Below are 25,988 nucleotides of genomic sequence, written 5' to 3'. Positions count from 1 at the left end.
ATTAAACTGTGATCTTTTCTCCGTGCTTCGTGTGAGTTCATTACACACTAACCTCTTCAGCACTAAAGAAACAACAAACTGCATGTGATTCATATCTTTAAAATTGGTTGTGTGCAGCAGGGGAAACGCTGCCATGCCCTGCTGATTTGGATTTTTTTGCCCTGCAGTAAAGGGGCAGACGAGGGGCGGTGCTGACATTCCTCCTCCTCTCCCCTGTAATACTCCAGCTGTGAATAAGCTCCGTCAGTCCTTACAGTGATGGAGAAGTCTTGGGATCACTTGAGTGTCCTCACATAGTAAATTTAATCATGGAGGTTGTGAAGGGAGCAAGGCGCTGACTGCGGTTCTCCCCGCGATGAGCCGCCGAGCTCCGGGGCTGTGTGAGCGGGGCGTTAGGAGACTCTGGATCCTGGCTGTGACGGCGCTCATCACCGCTCAGACTACCGCAGGATCACCGCTGCTCCTGGACCCGGAGGTACTGCTGTCAAAACTCATTTCACAGAGACTCAAAGACCTCTGTTATGAACATTTCTGGTAAGCAGGCGAATTAAAGTGACCCACATTTAAAACTAGGCTGTGGGCACTGCGAGGTTCTCCTACCGGGGAAATTGGGTGGGTTTTTTTCGGCTTTACACCGAAACTTTGACACAGTGAATTTGGTGGTTATAATAAAATAACATTAATAGCTCGCAGCAGTAATCAAATAAGATGATTTTACAGCTGTTTCAGACGAAAAGGCGCATGTCTGTCTAAATGGATTTCTGTAAAAACATTAAATATTGTTAATGGCTGTTTTGTTTTTCATTTAAAACCCACAATTTAAAGTGCAACTCCCTCCTGTCTCTATAATAGTGCTTTCCTGTTTTGTCGCCATTATAAAATGTGCAAACTTAGTTTTTAATAACGGGAATTATTACCGCTGGACAATGTTATAGTTAACTAAACATGGACGTAAAAAGCTGTGAAAACAAAGTCAAAATTGTAGATGAACTTTAGTATTGAAGTTGGTAAAATGTATTAACATACCTGATGAGGCTTTGATGTCTACAGTGCTGTATTCAAACTTCAGATCTATACCGATATAGATCCAATACCCAGTAAAAACAGTCCCACTATTGCTGATACCAATAACATACATTTAACCTAGATTGTGGACCAAGAACAAAGATTTTGAGTCGTTGCGTTTTCTTTCTTATATCTGTACTGATTTTCCCCAAATCTTGCATCTTGGCATATGCCCTCCATACAACAATAGTTTTAAAAGACTAAAGCTAACAATTAAACTAAAAAAACTGAACTAAAAAGAGCAACCCCACTCAAAACAGATTTAAAAACAAAGAGTCTGTATATATCCTATATTCATACAGGAAAGGCTACACGTACTGTGATGTAATGTTAAAGTCTACTGCATAAAGACGAGGAGATCTGACCCATTCATAAAGAAAGATAAACATGTTTCTCAGGTTTTTGCCTCGCTGTGGTTCAGACTGCGCCGCTCTAATCTGACAGCTCTCTTTGCTGGCTGTCCAAAGACTACACGCTTTCCTCATCTGGTTTCACCAGCTCTGCTTTCTTTCTTACATTAAACAAAGCCCTGTGGCATTTTCTGAAACATTATTATTATTATTATTTTGTTGTTGCACATTCCTGTTGCTGAAACACATCTGTCATCTCCTCAGTTTTAATTTCCGCCCCGTCACATCTGTAATCGCACTCTGAGCGGTGCCTGCTGCTGTTGTCTGAACATGAAGGGGCTGTAATATTAAACTATGAACCAGCCTCACAGAATAATGCAACACCTGTTGGCGTGTACCCTGTGGGTTCATGTTAAAGCACTTTATGGGTATTACACCGGAGCTTTTCGTGACTTGCATGTTTACATGGAATTCTTGCAAAATTACAACTTGGGAGTTTCAGGGGCACCCCGGGGGGCTTCTTTGTCTTATGGGTGGTCTGCGTACTCATAACCATGTACATGGTAAAATAATGCAGATGTCTTGCAAACTCATGGGGATGTGTGGGCACTACACTATGTTCTTATTAGAAATATGTCCGTGTGATTGTATTGGGTTTTGAAAACAGTAGCATTTTATAATAATGCCACACTATTAAGCATTAGTAAGTTATTAGTAAGTGCTTAATTAATCATTTGTATGCCGTTACTCCTCCTTAGTATGTCGTTTTTAAAAACACGTATGGTTATCCATCTGTCACTGTACACCCTGTCACACCCTGTACAGCTATCACTGCTAGTAAAAATCATAGTCATAGTCATTACCATTTTTGTTCTGCTGCTTCTCTTCGAGTTTAATTATTAACAGGTATGACTTCCGTTGTAGGACTTTCTGGAAAAGTATGGCTACCTCCATCATGACCACCACATCCACAATGCAGCTGAGGTGCAGTCTGCAGTCCGGTAGGTCCATTTGCACACATTTCTACCTCTAGGCATTGCGTGTTCATCACAGGGAGGGGTGAGCTCGGTGTGGTACAAGCCTCAGGGCTGAACGTCTGTGCAGGGCAGTAAAACACACCCTCATCTCCGCATTGGGAAACCTCTCCTGAACCCTCCCTGAACCATCCAGGAATTTCAGGAACCTCGCCCTCTGGCCCGTCTGCTCACTGTACTATAATGGGAACTGATTAAAACACCTTCACCTTGGACTGAATGATGTGTTCGTAAAATCTGTGCAGTCTTTATGTATCTAAATGCTCATGTCTACTCAATGTATGCAGGCTCTGGTATATAAAGGACATAAAGGTTGGGGATAAGGCTACATTTTTGATGTTATCAACCTCCACAGCTCTTCCTCTTTCCAGCCACTGATGTGGGAAACCCAGTTTCAAGATGCTGATGTACTTTTGAGTTATATGTATCTGTAACTCGCCTGAATCCAGGAACAGTCCAAGTGCCTGGGTGAAAGCACTCATGCAAATCTTTAATGGCTCCTCTCAGAAACACAGGAGTGCATCAGATCATTAAATCTCTATGCAGCAAAGATCTATCACCTTTTGCAGCCCTTTTGACTCACACACTAGAGAGACTGTAAGTGTTTTGTCTCTCTCTGTCTCTCCGCAGAGAATTCCAGTGGTTGTCCCGTCTGCCCATCACAGGCAAACTTGACAGCGCCACCCTGCTGCGGATGGCAGAGCCCCGCTGTGGGGTGTCGGACGAGGGCAGCCAGCAGATCTGGGCTCAGAGAGTAAACTTCATCTATACTGGACAGAGACCGCCGCAGCAGCTGCGCAGGAGACGCTCCGCTGCTGAAGGTATTATTTTATTTTATTTATATGCATGCATGTGCAAAGTGAGCCTGACTGACATGAGAGCCGGTGTTTCATTCCCTGCCTTTTTATGTAGAGCCTTTGTTTGCCCCATTGTGGTCTGAAAGAACCAACAGTTAACTGGGAGGGTCCGCCGTCATAAACTGAAGCACTAAATAGAGTTGAGGGTTGTAATTAAAGCTGGTGGAGTGTCTGATGGTGCACACATCAGCCCTGGGTGATTCTTATTATTTAGTTACACAAGCCCATGTGTCTTTCATGTCATGTTTACTGGGTGAAAACTTCAACTTTAGTCTCCACTTTGTCTTTAGTTACTGGGATTATGCTTCTCTCTCTCATCTGCTAGAGTCCTTCACATCTCACTATGTGTTCTTCAGTTTAGATAAAGGTTTGGGGAAATGGGCTCGTCCAAACACATATACCCCTGCAACCTCACTTCCAGTTTCTCCTACAGGTAAATCTGTTCTATTCAAACTGGGCTACATATTGAATTTGAAACTATGAACTTACATTCTAGAAACAATGCATTGATCCCTTTCCGCTAGTATTGATCAGATACTAATATCGACATTGGTACTGACACTATTGATATTTATATCGATATTTGAATTGATCCGCCCACTAATTTTGAATCTGCACATGTATCTTTGCTGGAGTACTTCCTTGGTGGAGGACCCTCTGACCGGCTGAAATTGCTTCCATCCAAGGCCACTCTACAGATTTCGATGAAACCTCTAAACGCCCTTTTTGTACGTCTTCGTGTTTTTTGTTCTCGCTGTCTCTCCTCAGTGCTGCTGTTCGTCACATCTCCTTTGTGAATGAACAGCAGAAGCAGGCCGACGACAGCACCAGAAGCCCCAGTAATGTTTTCCACTCCCTCTCTCTGTGCTTGTGCCTCCAGCCTCATGATGTGTGAAGCCTCTGCATTCCTCAGTGTCACTGACGAGGTTGGCTAATGTTCGGGGAATGCAGCGGCGGCTGATGTTTGCCGCTGCCTCTTCGTGTCAGTACCTGACACGTTCCCTCTGGTACACACATCCATAACTGACTGACTGGATTATGTTGTTTGCCAAACTGGCTACCTATCTCAGTGGTCAGCTGTTTGTATGGATCTGAGCCTGCTCTTTAAGAACCCAGACTTGTCTCATATGACAGGCGGCAGTGTTATTAAACAGCCGGCAGATACTTTTACACCCTCAGGTCAAACCTCTTACTGATCTGGCTTCATGCATCCACTGATGTATTGTAGCAATAATAGCTTAATTGTGAATAACAGCGTTATGCTCGTGCGGTGTCACCACCTCTAACTCAAACATTATGCCGCTTTATGCGATAGAAACGGCAGATATGTTTCTGCTTGCAGCTTCACGAGTGTTTGCTCAAGGAGGTTTGTGTTTGGATCAGACTCTTGGTCTGAACAGAGTCCTGTGAAAACATGCGTTTAGTAGAAATGAGGCCTCAGGTATGTACAGTGTTGGCTGTCAGTTGTTCTACTTTAGTACAGAGAGTAATATCTCAACATGTACTCAACACATGGCAGGAAATACTGTACAGAGACATCTGTGGCTGCAGATAAGCCCAAAAATGTTGGTGATCTCTTTTGATCAATAATGTGACCTAAAGTTTTCACCTACCCTGTTTAATAGTTCCAGTCTGGAATTTTTTATGTCCTTGTTTATTTATGTGTAACTTTGCTGATCCTCTGATTTTTCCTCCGTCCTTCTGCTTACATGTGTTGGATGGATTTGAATTTTGGCTTGATATAGTGATATTAAATCTGGTCCACACATATATGTACTCCACAGGATGAACTGTCATGTCATACACCATAAATATTCTTATATTATCACCCAGAATAAACAGTATAAAACAATGAAGCACTATGCATTATCATTAAAGGTAGGTAGTGTATCATGAGAGTCATGTATATATATTCTGATTGGGTTTATTCTGCCACCTGCAGCTGTGGTCATAAGTTTACATACACTCATCATGAGCATGAATGTCATGGTAATTGAGGATTGAATGATCGTACATCTTTAATAACTTACACAGGTTCTAACTGATTTAGCATTTTCTTTAATCTACAAAAAGCACAGGTATACATACAGGCTTAAATATATACATACATACATAATTTGGTTAAATGTTCCTTAGAGAGGAACATTCATGTGAATAACGTTCATGTGCACATCAACTTCTGGTGTAATTCTGGATGGATCTTCATGTTTGTGATCATTTTCATGATTGTGTCCATGTTTCAACCATCCAGCTGTTCTCCTCTTTCATTATTCCATTCACTTTATGCAATGTACCAGCACCACTGGCAGCAAAACAGCCCCAGAGCATGGGGCTACCACCACCATGCTTGACAGCACGTATCGTTTTCTTAGGTTTGACAGCCTCCAAACATACCTCTTGTCAATCTGGCCAAATAGCTTGAAGGTTGGAGGAGGAGCTTCTTTCTTCATTGGCACCCTCTCAGTTCACGGTGATGTAAAACTCGCTTCTCTGTGGACAGTGATGCTGGTGTTCCTGCAGTTTCCAGTTCATAAAGGCTTGAGGCTTGGTGGTTACTGGATTACTAACCAATTTTCTCTCATTTGAAGGTGATAGTTTGGGTCTTCTTCCAAAGTTTGGCAAAGTGGTGCCACATTGGAATATCTTGTACTTGTGTACAGTTGTTTGAACTGATGATCTTGGAGTCTGCAGTTGTTTAGAAATGGCCCCAGCAGACCCTTTCAACTTGTCTAAATCTACAGTTCTCATTGTTCTGAGTATTGGTGTGTGTGTCATTTCTATGCTGCCAAAGAGAAACTACGAGTTGTTGGCAATTATGATCACTAACAAGAAGTCAAGTTAGACATTGTAAAACATTTGCTTATTAAAGTGAACATATATGTGTCCTTTTGATGCTGTGTGGATTAGAAAATCCAAAATCAATTCCAACCTGTACATCCAGTTCTTGTTTTTTAAAGTCATTAAAGATGTCAGATAATCAGGCCTTCATTTATTTAATCATATATGTTTTAATAGTAAATATCAAACATTTGTCATTAGATGCACAGAGGTATGAGTTCACCACCTCTACAGTTAAAAGGTTTTCTGCACAGTTACCATTCTGTGAAGCAGGCGATCCATGACTTAAAGCTAACCCTTAATGCTGTTTGAGCTGTTTGACCTTGACAGCTGACTGTGGCTGCTAAACGAAGCCCTGCGACTGCAGCAGTGTGGGTGAGTCAGACGAGCTGCCTGCTCGTTCACTCTCACCTGTGGTGTGATGTGATTTTTGTTTATCAGCTTCTGAGCTTCCTGGAAACTGAAAACAGACCTTGACTTGTGGTTGTTCCCACTGATATTTACAGAACTGACTTTCCACCAGCTTGTCTAAGATAAGCTTTTTAAGTGCATGACGTGGGTGTGTGTGTATTTTTCTGAGGTGTGCCTCCATGGATCCATGCCATGAAGTGTAGACGCTTAAACAATGAATGGGCATTTTTGCAAATTTTTGGTAACTATTTCAATAATGTCATTTTTAAATGATTAGATCAGAGTTTTCATTTCAGTCAAAGATTCACTGATTCCAGCAGACAGTTGGTTTCTTTTGCAAAGTTCCCTATTTTCATATGCTCAAAAGTAATTGAAAAATTGATGGATGAATGGCTTTATAGGTATCTGAGGCCCGAGAGAGACCCACAAACAAGCAGCAGGTGTCTGCAATAAGGCCTGGCAGAGCATCTAAAGAGGGGGAGTACAGTATCATCCAATTACAGCACTTTGGCTTACTTGTGGTTCCCAGGATATTTACAACCAGATTGGGAGGCAGAGCCTTCAGCTTTCATGCCCCTCTTTTGTGGAACCAGCTCCCAGTTTGGATTCAGGACACAGACACTATCTCTACTTTTAAGATTAGGCTTAAAACTTTCTTTTTGATTATATTTATAGTTAGGCCTGGAGAAAGTGACCCCGAATCCTCCCTTAATTACGCTGCATTACTGCCAGGGGCTTCTTCTTCACTCACTTCCTTCCACTCTCTAACTTCTGTTAAAAGGGAGTTTTTCCTTCCCACTGTCGCCACGTGCTTGCTCATAGGAGGTCTAGTCTGAGTATTGGGGTTTTCTCTCTTTCATTGTAGAGTCCTAAAACACCCTGAGGCAACTATTGTCTTTATTTGATGTAAATAAAACTGAATTGAAAGAAATTTTGGATTTTAGACCACGGCCTGGACAAAATAACCCATGAGACATCATGTCGGGTCTTTTTTAGCCTCGCCCGTTGGCTTCGCTGTCAGCGACATCTCTTGCGTGCATTTGTCGCACAGCCTTCTTGACACCAGCAACAAACCAAATCTCCCCGAACCTCCACAACCAATAACTTTAGCTATCAGATGATCTAAGTCACTTCCTAATGTCTGTGATAGCCCGCCCTCCCCTACACTGCCGCTATAGAGGGCATCATAATTGCTTCCATGAGGGAAGTCTTGGAATGTCTTGTGTGTATCGGACTTCCTGGCTTCTCTGCTGTCCTCTGGGACCTCTTACTCCGCGGCGGTCTGAGATGGAGAGTAGGCGCCTGAGCTCTGCTGAGAATACACATCTAGACACATGATGCGGTAATAGGCCTAATGTGTGCAGTTCATCTGGGAATGAGAGATGGAGCTGGGATGGGAACATGTTTGAGTATCCCACAGTCTCAAATCATGCTAATCTGATTTCTAGAGGATTGTGGCAAATTATCATTTCATTCTGAATCAGAATTTTATTTATTTATTGTTTTTGTGGTGTTTGAGGCTCCATGTGCTTCCACTCTTACAGTGTCATATCTGTCTAAACTGTTGCAACAAAAAGGATAAGCATGAAGTTCTTGTAAGAGTCAAGCTGCTGCCAAAGCACAACTTCTGTTTGTGTGTTTACTCACACAGCTTACACACTGATGTCACTGCCAAAACCATGTCTTAATGGCTCCAGATTTCCAGATATTTTCCAGTCTCCAGGGTGCTGTTGCGGTCTCTCGGCCATTCACAGTATGCAGCACATGCTTCTCGTATGTTTCTCCCATCTTCTGTTAGCAATGCGTTATTTAAACAAGCACAAATGGCATCGAAAGCACTCAGACTCTGTCCTCTGTTGTAACGCGGCCTCAGGCAGCGTGAGGCTTTAAGATGGAGCGGTAGTGTGTAATGTGAGCAAACCTCCCGCTCACATTTGGCCGTCTTTTAAAAAAATATTTTGACAACTTTGGAAAATAAGTTTGACTTATGTGGATGCTTAAGCGTCAGCTCTCCAAGTATGTGTAAATCAGCCGAGCCCCGAAGTGAAGACTGAATGGGGAAGAATCACTTCTTGCAAGGTTTAAGGGTCAATTCTTCACCCACGTGTGCAAAGTTTATTTCAGTGACGGTTTCTGTTCAGTTGTTTTGGCCAAACCCCCTTTGACAAAATCAGTGTTAAGGCTTATTTGAGTAAAGTCTGTGCAGTTTCATAAAGCTCTCATTTAAAAGTGCTCTGTAAGTCCTTCTGTCAGCGACAGCTTCTCCACCTGCCTCTTTCTGAAGGTTCGTATTATCTGCTGATTGTTTCCCGCAGGCAGCCCCTTTTGTCTGTTAGTTGTGGATGCGTGTTGGGCTGCTTGTGTGTGTTTGCTCTTATGTCTGCTTTGTTTCCAGACTCTTTTACTGTGTGTGTGTGTGTGTGTGTGTGTGTGTGTGTGTGTGTGTGTATACGAACAAATTGGAGTCTTGTAAATTAATGAAAGGCTGAGCATAAATCCCCCTTCCTTCGATCCTCGAACAAATGATGTGACTGTGAAGTTTGCGACACGTGTAATTATACCTAAGCCAAGAAACCACAGACACATGGTGAAGTAAACTGTTTGTTGAAGCATGCAGTCAGAGTGCGTGTTAGTTTACCCAGCTGGAAGCTCGCATGGTTAACATCCTATCATTTTGGCTCAGCCGGCTGGATTTGTCACAGTTGAGGATGGAATATCAGGCATTCAGAACTATAAAACAATTCAATTCAATCACCCCAATAAAGCACTTCCCTCTAAGACTGCAGGTTTACTTGTGGTTCCTAGAGGATTTAAAAGTAGAATGGGAGGCAGAGCCTTCAGTCCCAGTTTGGCTTCAGGAGACACATACCCTTTCTACTTTTAAGATTAGACTTAAAACTTTCCTTTTTGCTAAAGCATATAGTTAGGGCTGGATCAGGTGACCCCCAATCCTCCCTTAATTAGGGAGGGGCTACATCAATGGCTTATAATAATGACACAATAGTAATAATTTAACAATTTTCCAATGGGATTAGCTCTCTAAAAATTCAACCAGTTTAAAATATCAGACTATCCAGCAAGTTTGAAAAGAAAGAAAACGGCCACATTAGTCGAATGAAACAAAGCAGGGATTGTTTTGACATCTTATAAAGAGGGTCACTTCTCTTTGAAAAGATAATTCAGTTTAACATATATGAGAAAATCAGCATAACTCAGCACTTTTTATGCTTTTATTCTCATTTAGTTAGCATCTTTACCCATGCACCTGTCTGAGGACTAACTGTGTTATTGAGTTTTAGCCAGTATTACTTTTTTATATTCTTTGATAATTGCTTTAAACTAAGCCTTGCTCCAAATAACACCGCCGGCTTTTTTTTGGTTGGAGCTCATCTGCTGATGCACCAGCTGAGATGAACCAGACTGGGAGATTCATAGTGTCTCATTTCTGCTTTTCTCTGTCCGGCCGCTCTCCAGTTGACAAGTGGTACAAGCGCCACCTGACCTACCAGATCGTGAACTGGCCTCAGCACCTGTCGCTGGGCTCTGTCCGGCTGGCTGTGCGTGCTGCCTTCCAGCTGTGGAGCAACGTGTCGGGCCTGGTCTTCCAGGAGGCCCCTGGTGGACCCGCAGACATCCGGCTGGCCTTTTATGAAGGAGACCACAACGACGGGGCCAGCAACGCTTTTGACGGACCAGGTCAGGGTCACAACACATTGATCTGATTTCACCTTCATTTATATTTACAAGGACTTGTTTAAGAAATTCTAAAGATATTTAACTTCCTTAAATTCTCCTTACATGTACTGGCAGGTTAATTTCATTAATTAGGTGTGAATAGTAATGAGATTACTGTGAATATTTGGGCTTAAGTCCCACAAAATCATAAGTTTATATTTAAGTACAACATGTAAACTCATTAAGATCCTTTGATCTGACTCAGCAAATTAGAAAATATAGAAATATTAGAGTTTCTGAATTTAAAGAGCACGTTAATGCAACTTTTTTATCTACACTGTGTGTTATTTAACCTGAAAGCTCCCAGTCTCACCATGGAAAGAACGGCTGTTCAGAGTCTTTAACGACCTCTTTAATACATGAAGCAGCACCTTCCTGCAAGTCCTCACCGTGTTCGAGTTGGGTGCAATTCATAAGAAGAGTGATTTTAATCTTGCACGGTTTTTATTTCACTTGAGTAGATGAGTAGGTATGCCTTTTTTGGTGTGTTATGTCCATGTGGGTTGGCGCTTTGTGCATGACACAGTAAAACAGCATGAAAAGAGCATGAAGTAACAGTGTCAGTTTATGCAGACTAATAAGGCAAGCTTGATGGCTCAGATCCACAGTTGGAGAACTCTCATATAGAGTTTTTAAAAAAAAACTGTTTTAGTGCAGTTGCTGCCCCACTGCATGCTGCTTTGCAGCCCACCTCTGCCACATCTCCTTTTTTGCTGTATCTGACATGTCACTGACAGCTGCTCTGCGCTGAGATCCTGAGAAGATAAAAGTAATCAAAAATAGCATCAAACAGAATGAACAAAGTTCCACTGCCAGAGGCTGAAATGTGCATCTTGCAAGAACAAACAGACTGTTACTTATATACAGGGGCGTAATTTCCAGGGGGGGTTATGACCCCCCAATAATCTGACCCAGCCAATATACCCCCCCCCCAATAAAATTATGAATTATCTTGCATAAATAGGCTGTTGATTTTCTTTACTCATTTCAGGTTTTACCAGCAAAATAGTTGCATGTTTAATCATCTGGGAATTTACCCAGATTAATTTATTTAGACAGAGATCTTGACCCCTCCCCCAATGTTCAGCACAAAGTTATGCCCATGCTTATATAACACCTTTCTACTGCGAGTCATCTATGCCTGTGGATGCCCTGAGGGGCAACTTGATGTTTAATACCTTGCCCAACGATACTGAGACTGGAGGAGTGACAGATTGATCCACTGACCTTCTGATTGGTAGATGAACTGCTCTACCTGCGCCACAGCTGCTCAAACCTACGGCACTAACGATTAAATGCAGAGCGGTGTATAAATACATGGCGAGTGAACGGTGTTAGGTTTCACCAATAAGAATGAATGTCTAATAAATCATAAATGCGTCTCAGAGTTTGTTTTTTTTCCCTTTTTCTCGATTAGGGGGAACTCTGGCTCACGCCTTCCTGCCTCGCCGAGGCGAAGCCCACTTCGACATGGCGGAGAGGTGGACGCTAAACGGGCACAAGGGCCACAACCTTTTCATGGTGACCGCCCATGAGATCGGACACACTCTGGGCCTGGAACACTCCCCCGTTCGTCATGCTCTGATGTCGCCGTACTACAGGAAGCTCGGCCGCGGGCTGGTTCTGAGCTGGGACGACATTATTGCCGTGCAGCAGCTGTACGGTGAGAACACAGTGCTTGGTTTATGGTAACAATTTAAAATGTTAGCTTGAACATAAGTTTAAACTTTTTGGAAGAGTTGCATCCCGTTACATAAAACGAACACAGCATTTCATAAAGAGAAAATCATACCAACAGTCAGACATGGTGGTGGTAGTGTGATGATCTGGGGCTGCTTTGCTGAACTGTGCATGCACTGTGACAAATCCAGACCATCTCTCTGCTCTATTGCCCTCCAAATTGGGAGCTGTAGCACCGAGCTGTGAAAAAGGCCAGCAGGCTACTACAGCTCCAAACACTGACGGTGACTGAGTAGATCAGCAAAGCCAAAACTTAATTTCTTACATTTCTTGTTTGCAGTCACTCGAAGTTTCTGCATGTTCTTGGCAAAAGAAATATGCACAACACATCACAATCTAATCTTGAGTTTATCTTTAGCAGCAGGAAGAGTTTGTTCAGCCTCTTAGGTGCTGCTGTGGGAGTGTTTGTAGGGAGGGCAGCAGAGATGGTGTGAGTGTAAAAACAACACACTTAGCGGCCTGTCTGTGTATCATTATTATTATTATTAGCATTGCAGTTATGCACACTGTATTTACCTGCTGTGATAGATTACCGTTGTGGTTGTGTGGGAGCATCACCCTGGACTTCTTGAATGACGGCTATAAGAGTTTGTTTACTGCGAGTGTGTTGCCCCTCCTGGCATGTGTGAGGCAGGTTTCCACATGTGCCGCTCTGCACACTTCTTTTATTGCTTGTTTTGGTTTTTTTTTCTGCTGCTGCTTGGAAAATGATTTCTCCATAACAGCTGCACAACAATACGTCTTAAATAATTTTTGCATTGCCAGCAGCTCTTTAGCTGTGACTGTGTGACGTTTTAAAGATGCATGAAGAGCTTCCTGCGCTCTGGCCCGGACTCTCAGGTGTACGGCAGCTGCACAGAGAAAAACAAGACACTGTGCAGGAATGCTTGCGTGGCTGCAGGACAAGCACACAGCTCTGAACCTGAGATCAGCAGAAGCTTGCAGGCAGACCACGTCCAGCTGCCTCTCCTTTTATTTAATAAGTGAGGAGTTCCATCTGCTCTGCCTCTGAAATATTCTGTCTTCACTGTCCTAAAGTGGCCCTTCACTCCCGCTGTATCGGCCGGACAGAGAGACACACATCTTTATTTCAGTTACATTCAGGACCTAAAGCACTTTGACCATAGATTGAATCAAATGGTACTAATGAGCAGCAATTATAGCAGATAATTACCTTTAGTTGGTCGTTAAGCTGTATGTGCTTTTGTTTTTAGTGAAACTTGAAACTTTGAATGGTCGCTTATCAGCAGACCTTACACAAAGACCTCAAGGCAACTCTTTTTCTTTTTTTTTTTGCTTCAGGGAAAATTACCCAGGATTCCTTAGCGGGCACTCAAATGAAGCTTGGTCTGCTTTTTCTCCTTTATTCTTATCAACCTGAGGTTCACCCTGTGACAGTAATATGTGCACACTGCAGCTGCTCCCACGTAAATGTCAAGCAGCTCCAAAACTGACGAGGAGTCCGGCTGACAAGACTGCTGATACTCCAAAAATGTTACATCTGCTTAAACATATAAGCTTTAAGGATAATATGTGAATGTGTGTGTGTGTGAATCATTCCTGGCACTGCAATCTGATAAGGAGCACATGTGAGCAGACTGGATATGTCAGAGAGCAAACATAGATTTGCTGTTTCTGCCTTGTGTACTGTGACGGAGAAATCATTGACATCTTTGACTTGAAGTGGACTTTTTATGCTTTTCCTTCGTTGTTATATATACTGTTACAATGCTGGCTGCTCATATTAAATATGGCCGATTTGAAATAATGAGGTCGGCGCGTAACTTACCGGCCACTTTGTTAGATACACCTGCTTAACTGCTTGTTAATGTAAATATCTAATCAGCCAATCACAGGGTAGCGGCTCAGTGCATTTAGACATGTGGATGTTTAAACTAAGCAAGCATCAGAATGAGGAAGAAAGATCAAGTGTCTTAAATGGTCTGATTATTTTGAGCTGGTCTGCTGGGATTTTACAACACAAACATCTCTAGGATCTATAGAGCACGACCTGAAAGAGAGAACATCCAGGAGTGGCAGTGGCAGAAAGGGCGTGTGGCCTTAAAGGGATAGCAGCTCGTAAAACAGTTACAGAAATATGTAACTAGTGCAGAATGCAATGCAATAACCTCAAACATCCTCCCGAATATGAAGCTCAGCAGTATAAAGTTAAATATTATTCACATCCAGGTCTATATGACATTAATTTTAGGATTTATAGCTTTAATATTTCAGTTTAGTTGACACTTTGGTGCCATTTCATATCTAAATATCTCTTCCACTTCTGATGAATGAGTCAGAGCATGAGGAGGGAGTTTGTGTGTTTGGGTGAAGTCATCTCTGCTCCTACATGCTCACAATGAGCTTTTGGATACCACTGCGGTGCGCACAGTAAAGCTATCTTTCCTGCCTTCTTCCTCCTGTTCTTGGGTGTACTGATTTTATCCATCTTCCTACAAAAATGTTTGTTGAGCTCCTTGCAAACAAACTGGCTGTAATCACATCTGAAGCGCTATCATTTACTCTTCAGTTGAGCTCAATGTCTTGTGCCCCCCCCTCCCATTTTTTTCTCCTTAATTCTTTTCATGTGCGCACTGCGAGGGTACGTGGGCCAATAACAATAGGACGGCTCTGATTTTGAAAGTTAAAAGATGTTAAAGGTTCCAGCCCGTGCTCTATCTTCAGTCTGTTGTTTATTTCCTGTGCACTGGAATGTCATCCATCAGTATACATCAACCCAGCCACATCCTGTAAAGGACAATTTAAATGTTAACATTCTCCGAGTTCTGTTTAAGAAGAAATCTCCACAGTTTGTGTTCCCATTTGTTCCTGATCTAATTTAGTAAACAGCTAAATTGCCGTTTGGGATGCATGAGAAATCAGACCGATCTGTAATGTAAAGTTTGTCCGGTCAGCCAACGAGAACAGTTAACAATAAACTCCAGCTCTTCCTCTTCATTGTTTTATGGCTTTGCTTCCTTTATTTTTTGTGCCTTTAGGTAAACCATTAGGCGATCGCCCGGTGAGGTTGCCGGGTCAGGTTTTGCACGCTGCGCTGCAGGAGTGGGAGTTCACAGAGCTTCAAAGCAGACACGACACCCTGGGACAGCCTCTCTACTGCCAGGGCGTCTTTGATGCCATCACTATGGGTGAGGTCTGAATGAATGAAATATTATCAGAAAACAACATTCAGCCACAACTCTTGTAGAAGAACCTGAAGAACAATAATAAACCCTGTAGCAGGAACAGTCGATATTCCTGTTTTCATATTTATTTCTATAACAAAAGGACAAAGCTGCTGATAAATACTCGCTTTCCTGTATTTCAAAATCATTTTATAGTTAAGCAAAACAGGAAAGCAAGTTTAAGCCACCCATGTGTTCTCATGATATCTGAGAGAGCGAGAACAGTGAGATGCTGTAATTTCCAGACTTTTAGCTTTGTTCAGGGCTCAGAAACTGTTCCCAGCATGCTCTGTGCAAGAATGAGAAACATATACACATATATTCATCTGTTTTCCAGACCAAAATAAGACAGTGCTGGTGATTCGGGGCAACGTATACTGGACTGTACCGGCTGAAGGGAGCGTAAGCGGCCCGCTGCCTCTCCGTCAGCGCTGGCCCGACCTCCCTCCGGCCATCGAGGCCACTGCCTTCTCTCCGCTGGACTCCAAATGGTATTTTTTCAAAGGTAGTGCCTCATTGAGCACATTAATGTGACTCACACCTCCTTTTAAAGGCATTTCCTAACCTGCTGGCTAACTTCACGCATCTGTTAAAACTCCCAAAATAGATCCTCTCGTGCCTTTTAAAATAGCAAAGTGCTGCTTAAAGGCTGTATACGGCAGTGAGGCTCCAGCTGCGGTTTTAATCGTCTTCTCTTTGTGCTAAAGGCTACAAAAATTTGTCTGAAGATAGTGCCAAAATGTTCCACTAAATGCCAAAAACCTGACAAGACTTTCTTATCTGCCGAATGCAAACAGTTTTATGCAAAGCTCAGATGCTCTGCTGCATTATTAATCTCCATAAATCATAATCACAAATTTTTTTAATTAAGAAAACCGCCCAAAACACTTGTTCATACTGTGTGTACCTTCTGTCTTTAGTCAAAGTTATGCTTAGTGTTAAAGAACATATTGCGTTTCGGTAAAGTTAAAGGCCTGGTGTCCTGAACTATGAGTGTTTTGCTAAATATCATAAGATGGTGTATTGTTTGTGCAGGACTGGTGAAATAGAGGTTTTATTTTATTCTAGACTCTTCGTGAGCATAAAGTTTGGTGTCATTTCAGTGTCTCTTGCCTCCTGCTGTGCAGGGAAGCGGATCTGGCGCTACACGGGCAGCACGCTTGACCCCAGCTTCCCCAGGAAGAGCAGCGAGCTAGGACTGCCTCGTCACCCTGACAGTGCCTTCTACTATGCTCCTCTGGGTCACATGGTCCTCTTCAAGGGCTCCCGTTACTCCGTACTCAACCTTAAAACCTTACGCCAAGAACCCTACTACCCACGCAAGCTGGCAGACTGGACCGGCGTGCCGCAGGGGACCAACGGGGCGCTGACCCGTCCAGACGGCCGCCTTTACTTGTTCAGAGAAAAGCGGTTCTGGAGGTTTGACCCAGTGAAGGTGCGAGTCACCAAAGAGGGCCAATGGGCCAAGGACCTGAGCTGGACTGGCTGCAGGAGCGCTCCTCAGAGCAACAACATCCTTTGACCAGCAGATGGAGCCGCAGGATTTAAAGTGCAATTTGTTGATGTATTGTAATACAGTGCATACACTGCAGAGCGATTAGCATTAGTGTGTATGGAAGTGTAATTACAGCCTCAACAGGACTGCACATAATCTACAGCAGCAGTGTTTAAATTATAATGCTTACTCTGGAATGTGATGTTCAATCCCTCCTGATTGCTAGAGCCCCCAAATCAATCATGACAGAGTGTGAGAGCAGTGCAGGTGAGTCATCGATGGCGATGAAGTTTCAGGATGTCAGTGGGGCAGTTTGAACTCTTGACCACATCTGGAAAGCCAGAAAATCCTTTCAGAGAGCCGATTGATTTGGAGCAGCGTCTAGCTGCGTGTCAGAGGTAAAATAGTGTTATTTGACTATTTCCATATCATTGCATTTTTAGTATCTCTGTGTGTTTTGAGTGAGTGCACTTGTTTCCAAATGCAGAGGTCTGATTGGTCAGATCTCTGTATTTGAATCAGAAAAATCGAGCTTGAGCCAAAAAAATAAATGCTGCAAATTTTTCCTGCTAAATTACACGGCCGGTGTGACCGGCTGCATTAAGAATGTTTTTAACGCACACAATCTGCACACAAATTTTACGTGTTCTGTGTCTAAAGGCTGGTGTGTAAAGCAGCTGTAACTATCTGTGTTTCAACATTCACTGAACGATGAAATTATGTATGATCTGGATTTGAGAATTCAGCGTAGCAGTGTTATCAGCTGTGTGAATATGCGTCTGGGAAACTTCAAGCATTCACTTCTCACCTCCTACTTCATCTGCCTGCCTGTATGTAAACACACACACACACACACACACACACACACACACACAGCCGTGAGGGCGCAACGACGTAGCCATTTTATTATTCCAATCATTCATCTTTTAGCCTAGATCACTGAACATGTTACACATTACTTGCTTACAATACTCGCTTTCTTCCAGTTACAATTATTTCCAGTAAACAGTTAAACGCTCTGACATTTTCGAGCTCCCCAGCTTGCCTACGGAGAGCAGCCCAGCGGGAAAAACTCTGACCTCATAATGCACAAGCGAAAAAACCCAGACTCCAATTAATCTGTTAGGTTAAACTGAGAAAGCCCTTGATCAAGATTAAAAGAAAAATAAGTAAGAGACTAGTCTGACCTGAATCATTACATTTCTTATTAGGATTTTTTTCCTCACTTAACATCTTTTGCCTTCAGAACAGCTGTAATGATCACAAACACTGTTTAAGTGATCATAAAAAATTCACTCAAGTTAACCTGTCCTTTCTGTGACCTTTCAGTAATGAGCATTTCTGAGGTGTCAGGTCGACTAAAGGGAGATAATTCTTCATTACCGGTCTGTAGGCCGGTTTAGTCCACTGCTTGTCCATTTTAACAAGCAAATTCTGGATCTATGATTATCTGAAGTTCTTTTAAACAAATGCTTTAAAAGCCACAAGTTTAGACTAAATCAGCTTTCTAATCACGACCAAGGGCAACATCAAAGACATCCTTAACGCTGAGATCATCTTAATCTGTTCGAAGGTAATCAAAGAAAAAAAGTTGCCTAGCTGAGTGATGACAGGAAGCCTAGTGTGCCTCACTTAAATACAAAACTCTGATTGCTATTCACTCGGCTACAACAGCTGCACGAATCATTAGCTGCACCTATGTATAAAACTAACTTAGACATTCATTCTATTACATTTACCTGCACTGTCTTGAAAAAACAAGACAAGTTAAACTAGTATTTAGACATCTGGATGTTACGTGTCACCTGCTGCAGTGCTCCGGTGTCTCAATGGTTTGTCTGTCTGTGATTATTACCACTGCTCGTGACACGGTGCCAGGAATTTAGATGAAGAACTCATCCAGCGGTTCCTCACAGTTCCTCCCTGCCGGCTCAGCGATAGTCCTGTTTTCTACCAGGGGCCTGTTGGAGGGGCTTTGCCTGGTCCTGCTTGCATCTGTTCCACCACCAGAGCCCCAAGTCCCAGACGACCTCTGAAGGTGTGTGTGCGTCCCTTGCAAACAATCACTCGGCTCCTTGGCCAGCTCCTCGACAGCTGAAGCTCCAACTGTTGTGGGTCTCTCTGACTGGAGGGTCACCAAAAGGTCCAGAGAGGAGGAGCGAGTCATCGCTTTGACTGCTGAGTCTGGGCGAGGAGAGACGGCCGCTCCCGTGTCAACGTTGGTCTCCGGCTCCTCCTCGTCCTCTTCCAGAAGGAGATGGGAGAGAGAGTGGGTGATGGAGGGACGCAGCGGAGAGTCGGGGTGGTTGGAGGTTGAGACTGGAGCGGGGCTGCTCCGCTGGGACGAGTAACAGGAGCTGCCAGGAGGAGTGCTACAGCAGCTTCCCGATCCCAGGCTCTCCGCTCCACCACTTCCTCCATGAAGCTTCTCCAAGATGGGGTCGCTGCGCGGTCTCTGGGCTGGCAAAGAAACACCAAACAGATGTTTTAATTAAAAAATTTAAAATCGTACACTCAGTGTAAAAAAACATGAAAACTATTTCTGCTTTATGTGTTACTTTAAGGTGCGCCCGAAGTGTCTCAACCGTGACAGACCAATAAAAACAATTAGATTTTATGACCAACTCTCTTGAACATAAACGTGTACAGATTTTATATTCAAGAACACAAACCCTCAACAGCTCTCTAACTAGTGATAAGCCATAAAGAAATATGAAGCTCTACATCATACAGAAAACTCTCATAAATCTCGTGTTTTCCTCAGTCACACAGCAAAACTGAAGGTTTTGTGCTCTCTTGCATAGACTCAACGCTCTTTACTCGTATCTAAGCTCGGCCATGCTGATGTGTGATGGCTCTAACCATGTTTTGTTTTTATTGTGAGAGGCCTCCTGCTGTAATGTTGTCTCTCCTCCTCTTTTGGGTCTTTATTCTTTTCACTTTGTGACATTCTTTTTTAAAGGTGCTATACAAAAAAAAATGTACTTGCCTAAAAACTTTCTCCCAAAAAATGTAACTGTGTAACTTAACACTTCCTGTGAAAAAAATCTGATCCGCTTCAAATAACTGCGTAGAAAAGAGACCACATGGCCAGTATAATTACTGGTAAACTTTTCTACTGATATTCATCTCCAATAAAAAGACTTCGCACTGTGCTGGCGGAAACATTTAATATTTGAATCATTACAGGCACAAATGCTTTCTAAGTCAAAATGATCATTTAATACAACGCCAATTAGAGAGCGCCGGGGAATCATTATGAACTCAGAAGTCTTTGGGAGAGCACTCAGTGAAGTAGTAATTTGGAGATATTTCTGCCTGTCTGTCAAGCTCCAGGCGATAAATCTCCCACTAAAAGATTGAACATCGCAGCTTACCGTGCCTGTGCGTTTGCCCGGATAGAGGAGATGTAAGGCTGCAGGGTGAGAGGCTGTGTCCCGAGCTGCTGAGTTGCATTCCTCGAGGAGGCATGCTCGAGCCAGTCAGGGGGAAAGCACAGGTCAGAGGTCGCTGAGGTTGTGCCGGGGTTTGCACCTGCAGCACAGGACGACGGAAGGAATGGGGTTATAACGTACAGGGAGCGCAGAATTATTAGGCAAGTTGTATTTTTGAGGAATAATTTTATTATTGAACAACAACCATGTTCTCAATGAACCCAAAATACTCCTTAATAGTAGTTTTTAGTTTGTGCTATTTTAGGGGGATATCTGTGTGTGCAGGTGACTATTACTGCGCATAATTATTAGGCAACTTAACAAAAAACAAATATATACCCATTTCAATTATTTATTTTTACCAGTGAAATCAATATAACATCTCCACATTCACAAATATACATTTCTGACATTCAAAAACAAAACAAAAACAAATCAGCGACCAATATAGCCACCTTTCTTTGCAAGGACACTCAAAAGCCTGCCATCCATGGATTCTGTCAGTGTTTTGATCTGTTCACCATCAACATTGCGTGCAGCAGCAACCACAGCCTCCCAGACACTGTTCAGAGAGGTGTACTGTTTTCCCTCCTCGTAAATCTCACATTTGATGATGGACCACAGGTTCTCAATGGGGTTCGGATCAGGTGAACAAGGAGGCCATGTCATTAGTTTTTCTTCTTTTATACCCTTTCTTGCCAGCCACGCTGTGGAGTACTTGGACGCGTGTGATGGAGCATTGTCCTGCATGAAAATCATGTTTTCCTTGAAGGATGCAGACTTCTTCCTGTACCACTGCTTGAAGAAGGCGTCTTCCAGAAACTGGCAGTAGGACTGGGAGTTGAGCTTGACTCCATCCTCAACCCGAAAAGGCCCCACAAGCTCATCTTTGATGATACCAGCCCAAACCAGTACTCCACCTCCACCTTGCTGGCGTCTGAGTCGGACTGGAGCTCTCTGCCCTTTACCAATCCAGCCACGGGCCCATCCATCTGGCCCATCAAGACTCACTCTCATTTCATCAGTCCATAAAACCTTAGAAAAATCAGTCTTGAGATATTTCTTGGCCCAGTCTTGACGTTTCAGCTTGTGTGTCTTGTTCAGTGGTGGTCGTCTTTCAGCCTTTCTTACCTTGGCCATGTCTCTGAGTATTGCACACCTTGTGCTTTTGGGCACTCCAGTGATGTTGCAGCTCTGAAATATGGCCAAACTGGTGGCAAGTGGCATCTTGGCAGCTGCACGCTTGACTTTTCTCAGTTCATGGGCAGTTATTTTGCGCCTTGGTTTTTCCACACGCTTCTTGCGACCCTGTTGACTATTTTGAATGAAACACTTGATTGTTCGATGATCATGCTTCAGAAGCTTTGCAATTTTAAGACTGCTGCATCCCTCTGCAAGATATCTCACTATTTTTGACTTTTCTGAGCCTGTCAAGTCCTTCTTTTGACCCATTTTGCCAAAGGAAAGGAAGTTGCCTAATAATTATGCACACCTGATATAGGGTGTTGATGTCATTAGACCACACCCCTTCTCATTACAGAGATGCACATCACCTAATATGCTTAATTGGTAGTAGGCTTTCGAGCCTATACAGCTTGGAGTAAGACAACATGCATGAAGAGGATGATGTGGACAAAATACTCATTTGCCTAATAATTCTGCACTCCCTGTATACCAGGACTACATCCAAACATATCTTTCTGTTTCTACTGTTTATCTCTGTTAGAATACAACTCCAGTTGGAAGCCCCAGCCCATCTACACCTGAACAGATGTTCATCTCCCACCATGACAAATAGTGCAATACAATAGTTGGTTCAGTTATATTTACACTATGTTATTAGTTACATAAAATAACGTTCACAGATTTGCATATATTTGCATTGCATCCAAATCCTTATCTAAAACATGTTAGTGGCACATGGAACAAAGGTCTGGCCTGTTTCCCAGCATTCTGTGAGGTAATTAGTGGTTAAACCTCCCACACTTCAGCGTGTTTACTCTTGCAATGCGTCAATCTGCCATTCACACAATCCTCATGTATTACATAAAGAGTGAGATTGACTTTAAAAAACACTCAGCAAAATAACCTGCAGTTATGTTGAGTTAACCTGGGGTCAACCCTCCAAAGCATAAGACAGTGCACAAGAGAGGTGAAGAAGAGTGTAGGCAGGGTGGAGTGGATGGAGATGAGTATCAGGGGTGATTTGTGACAAAAGGATAGCAGCAAGGGTGAAAGGAAGGTTTACAAGATGGTAGTGAGACCTGCTATGGTGTTAGGTTTGGAGAAGGTGGCACTAATAAAAAGACAGGAGGCAGAGCTGGAGGCTTCTCTCATGGAAGAGAAATGAGTACATCAGAGGAACTGTTAACATGGAGCATTTTAGACAAAGTTAAAGGGGGAAGGCTGAGACAGTCTGGACAATGTGTAGAGGAGGGATAGTGGATATATTGGACAAAGGATGTTGAAGACAGAGCTGGCAGGCCGGAGGTAACGAGGAAGACAACTGAAAAGATTCATGTGGATGCTAGGGGTGAGAAGGACCCGTGAGGAAGCAGCTGAAAGAAGAAGATAACCTGCAGTTACCTGAAAGAGAACCTTGTTGCCGTCGAGGTCTTCAGTCTGCCAGCGTGTAGCGCTGATGGGGGTACACGGGTTTGGCAGCAAGGGAACCAGCTGGCCAATTTCTTCCACACTAAACTGTAGCACAGCAGAGCTGCATGGCTCCACCCGAACTCCTGGTGACAGCTGCTTTAAAGCCAGCTGTAGGCAGAGCCCAGGCTCTGGATGCAGGGGAAATAAAGCAGGAGGAGACAGCAGGGGATAAGACACATTTTTAATACGACATTTAAAAAAAATATTATTAAGAAATAATAAATAAAAAATTACTAAATTTAAGATGAATAAATGTGTATGTAATTTTAATTTGAGGAGTACAAAAACAACACTGCAAAATCAAGAGCAAACACTCTAAAGTCTTACCCATGTGCAGGGTGAACCAGCAGAATCCTGCCTTCTGCTCCTCTGCCTGTCGCTGCAGCACCGTCTCATAGAGCCGCACAGCATCCTCATAATTGTCATACGCACTGTACAGCGTCACACGTAGTATCTCACCCCCACAGTGCACTGGTCGAACTCCCCACACCGGCATCCCCGCACCCAGGCTATAAAAGTCTCTACTGGGCAGGAGGTAGGGCCGCAGCAGGGCGTTGGAGGGCGAGCTGCTGGAAGTAATGTGGATCCCTCCGGTTCGGCTGCCACAACTCTCCGTGTGATGATAGTGCCAGGGAGGCCGCTGGAAGAAGTCCAGCACTTTGAGGATTCGTTCCTCTCCATAGGCCTCGTGCAGGAAGAAAGTGATGGCCAGAGACGGGTAGCCTGAAAGATGTCAACTTTTATTTTATTCATTCTAAGTGAAAACAGACATGGCTCTGGCAGGAGCTCATTGTGGGATGGCATGTTTACAACGGTTAAAGTGCAACATTTGATGGAGGGGGGGGTGTTGACCTCAATGGCAATCTTAAATTTCTCCAAATATTTCTCATTTTCACATATGGAAGTAATCATTATGGCTGAAAAATACACCTCCAAAGTATGTAATAAGGTATAATGTATGGTTGAAACATCCGTGGCAAAGAAACAGCTGAGATCCAAGTATATGTACTGCTTACTACATACTGTGCTGAAATGCAGGACTACACACTGAAAACCCAGGATCCTTACCAGCCACGGGACAGAGGCGGGGGTAAGTTCTGAATGGCGAGGCCCTCTCCGACACGTGGAAGATGCGTAGGCTCGGGCAGAGCCAGCGCAGCAGGCGGTCCAGGGTGTGCTGCAACAGCAGGGAGTCTCCGGGGTTAGCCAGCAGATGCAAGTGCATTAGCAGGAGCTGCTGCTGCCGCTGCTGTCTGACCCGCCTGCTCACGAGGTCGACTGATGTGACGCACAAAAAACACGAGGCACAGAGTGTACAAAGATATTTTAGACAGGGACAACAACTTCTCTGCTGGAACAACACAGAGGTTTTGGAGGAGGCCAAAACCAACTGCAGATTTAACAAAAAGATTTAACTATGAGTCAGGTTGGGGAACAGCTGTAAAGGCTCTGGTTTGGCTTTTCTTTTTTTTTAAGGGTACACTCTCACTCCATCATTAAACTAATTCAAGAATACATTTATCCCCCCAAAGGGAAGGAGTATGTAATCAGTTTGTTTGTCTGTCTGCTATCCACAGTTTTCAAGATGTCATTTTAAATTTTTGTGTGATGATAGATATCATTTACTGCTCCATCTGATTTCATTTTTTCCAGCCCACTGGATGGGTTTGAAAATATGAAGGAGGACATAAATTTGGACTTTTAATCTTTTTAATCATTTAGTTTTACATCCTTTATAAAGATAAAAACCTCCCACATGGCCAATCACATTCAAGTAACAGATGAATAATACATTACAAAAAAAGTTAATATTTTTCTACTACAGATGTTTCATTTTTTTACAGTATGGCAGATCCACAAATCCACACACATAAAAACGGATTAAATTTTACTTATTTTTCACATATTAAGAAATCTGAGGGATTAAATGTTTAGAGTCACTGATGTGATCCACTTAAAATCAAAGTGGTAAGATGGTTTAGACTATTTGCGTTTTTGTCCTTCACTTTATGAAAGTGCGAAAAGTAAGTTTGAGTGTTTTTTTCTTTTTACCGTGTGTGTGAGTGAAGAATTACTTACTGCCAGACGACGACATCCTGCTGCAGTCTGATCTGAAAACAAAACAGGCCACGAATTTTGTTATTATTCATTCATATATTTGGGGAAACACAAAAAACTGTCTCCATCTTGTGGTGGCTGGTTTGGAAACGTTCCCTTTACTTTGGTCTCCATGACAACACTTTATCTGTTGTTAGCTAGCGTACAACTTAAAAGAATCACTAGGAAAAAACCCGTAAAGATCACAGCAGCTGCCAAAAAGCCGATGTCGTAAAGTACTAAAGGGTTAAATGAACGATAAAGTCATGCTCTTCATAATTTACTGTCTGGAGCAAAATTAATTTCCATTGTGGCAACCGCTAAAAAAAAGAAAAGAAAGAGAAAAAAAAAAAGCGAAGCTGGCTAGCTGAGGTTAGCCTCCGGAGCTAGCGTTGGGACCATTGACTCACTCACTCGGCAGTTTCAGCTCCGGAGTCCACGTTTTCATCGTCGGCTCTCTTCAACACCGCCGCTCGGCGCAACATGGTCCGGTCCACACTTTCACATCTGCGCCCATGCTCCGGCCAGAGAGTCTGAGCTGTGTTTACGGCAGACCACACTCGGGCTGAAAAGCATCCTGTTTGATTTCTTTCCGCAGGCTGCTTCCAAAAAAAAACTGGGACACTTGCTGGGACGCTGACGTCACATGGCACCCACACACCGTTAGTTTATCGTTAGTTTTAACTGTAAGACCCGCTGGGTTTTAAGAAAAGAAAAGGAAAAAAAGGAGAGGTGGCCCGTTTGGAGTCTAGAAGAAAAGCAGGCTCTACGTATGGGGTGTACGTATGTTTGCGCAGAGCTACTGAGACCAAATCCCGGGCGAAAGGGACCAGCAGAGGTGGTGCTACTTTAAATCCAAAGCCGCCTCCTATAATAACAGAGCAGATGGCAAGCTCTAACAAAATGACAAGACAAAGGAGACGGTCCAGACGGCCTGGGCAGATTTAAAAGTGCAGGGGAGGCTCCAAAGACTAAGTTAAACACGTTGTTTGTTAAGACCTTCTTAAGACCATATGGAGAGCTTTAGAAAGGCACAGTTTGGACAACGTTATCAAGCAGTGTGAAGTGAAAAGCAGATAAAACCATCATTCA

At 43.2% G+C, this 25,988-nt stretch overlaps 2 protein-coding genes across 12 annotated transcripts; one reads left to right on the top strand and one right to left on the bottom strand.

Annotated features, from left to right (window-relative positions):
* Nucleotides 1–16: 16 nt before the first annotated feature.
* On the top strand, nucleotides 17–17,453 carry mmp28 (matrix metallopeptidase 28). Of its 4 annotated transcripts, none has more exons than XM_003449312.4 (8): nucleotides 17–475; nucleotides 2,340–2,416; nucleotides 3,080–3,270; nucleotides 10,030–10,251; nucleotides 11,708–11,953; nucleotides 15,030–15,179; nucleotides 15,553–15,720; nucleotides 16,343–17,453. In XM_003449312.4, exons 1-8 carry the CDS (start codon nucleotides 356–358, stop codon nucleotides 16,735–16,737), a joined length of 1,569 nt encoding a protein of 522 aa, XP_003449360.1. In that variant the 5' UTR covers nucleotides 17–355; the 3' UTR covers nucleotides 16,738–17,453. The 4 variants fall into 4 exon arrangements, with proteins under 4 accessions (XP_003449360.1, XP_005454402.1, XP_005454404.1 ...); XM_005454345.3 differs by having other exon boundaries at nucleotides 16,319–17,453; XM_005454347.3 differs by having other exon boundaries at nucleotides 15,553–15,706; nucleotides 16,343–16,523.
* Nucleotides 14,985–25,825, bottom strand: fam124b (family with sequence similarity 124B). Of its 8 annotated transcripts, none has more exons than XR_001224772.3 (8): nucleotides 25,311–25,822; nucleotides 24,879–24,910; nucleotides 23,868–24,077; nucleotides 23,127–23,522; nucleotides 22,731–22,927; nucleotides 20,088–20,244; nucleotides 18,516–19,170; nucleotides 14,985–15,186 (listed from the first exon to the last, which is right to left on the bottom strand). XR_001224772.3 is itself a non-coding variant. In XM_003449313.5 (8 exons), exons 1-7 carry the CDS (start codon nucleotides 25,379–25,381, stop codon nucleotides 18,593–18,595), a joined length of 1,641 nt encoding a protein of 546 aa, XP_003449361.1. In that variant the 5' UTR covers nucleotides 25,382–25,824; the 3' UTR covers nucleotides 14,985–15,186; nucleotides 18,566–18,592. The 8 variants fall into 8 exon arrangements, 6 of the variants coding, with proteins under 6 accessions (XP_003449361.1, XP_025753632.1, XP_025753633.1 ...); XM_003449313.5 differs by having other exon boundaries at nucleotides 18,566–19,170; nucleotides 25,311–25,824; XM_025897847.1 differs by lacking the exon at nucleotides 14,985–15,186 and adding an exon at nucleotides 16,914–17,041 and having other exon boundaries at nucleotides 18,566–19,170; nucleotides 25,311–25,824.
* Nucleotides 25,826–25,988: the final 163 nt, after the last annotated feature.

The sequence above is a fragment of the Oreochromis niloticus genome, linkage group LG14 (assembly GCF_001858045.2).
Source record: "Oreochromis niloticus isolate F11D_XX linkage group LG14, O_niloticus_UMD_NMBU, whole genome shotgun sequence".
NCBI classification, from domain to species: Eukaryota; Metazoa; Chordata; class Actinopteri; order Cichliformes; family Cichlidae; genus Oreochromis; species Oreochromis niloticus.
Note: the sequence above shows the minus strand (reverse complement) of the source record. Positions and strands in the feature narration are given on the sequence as shown.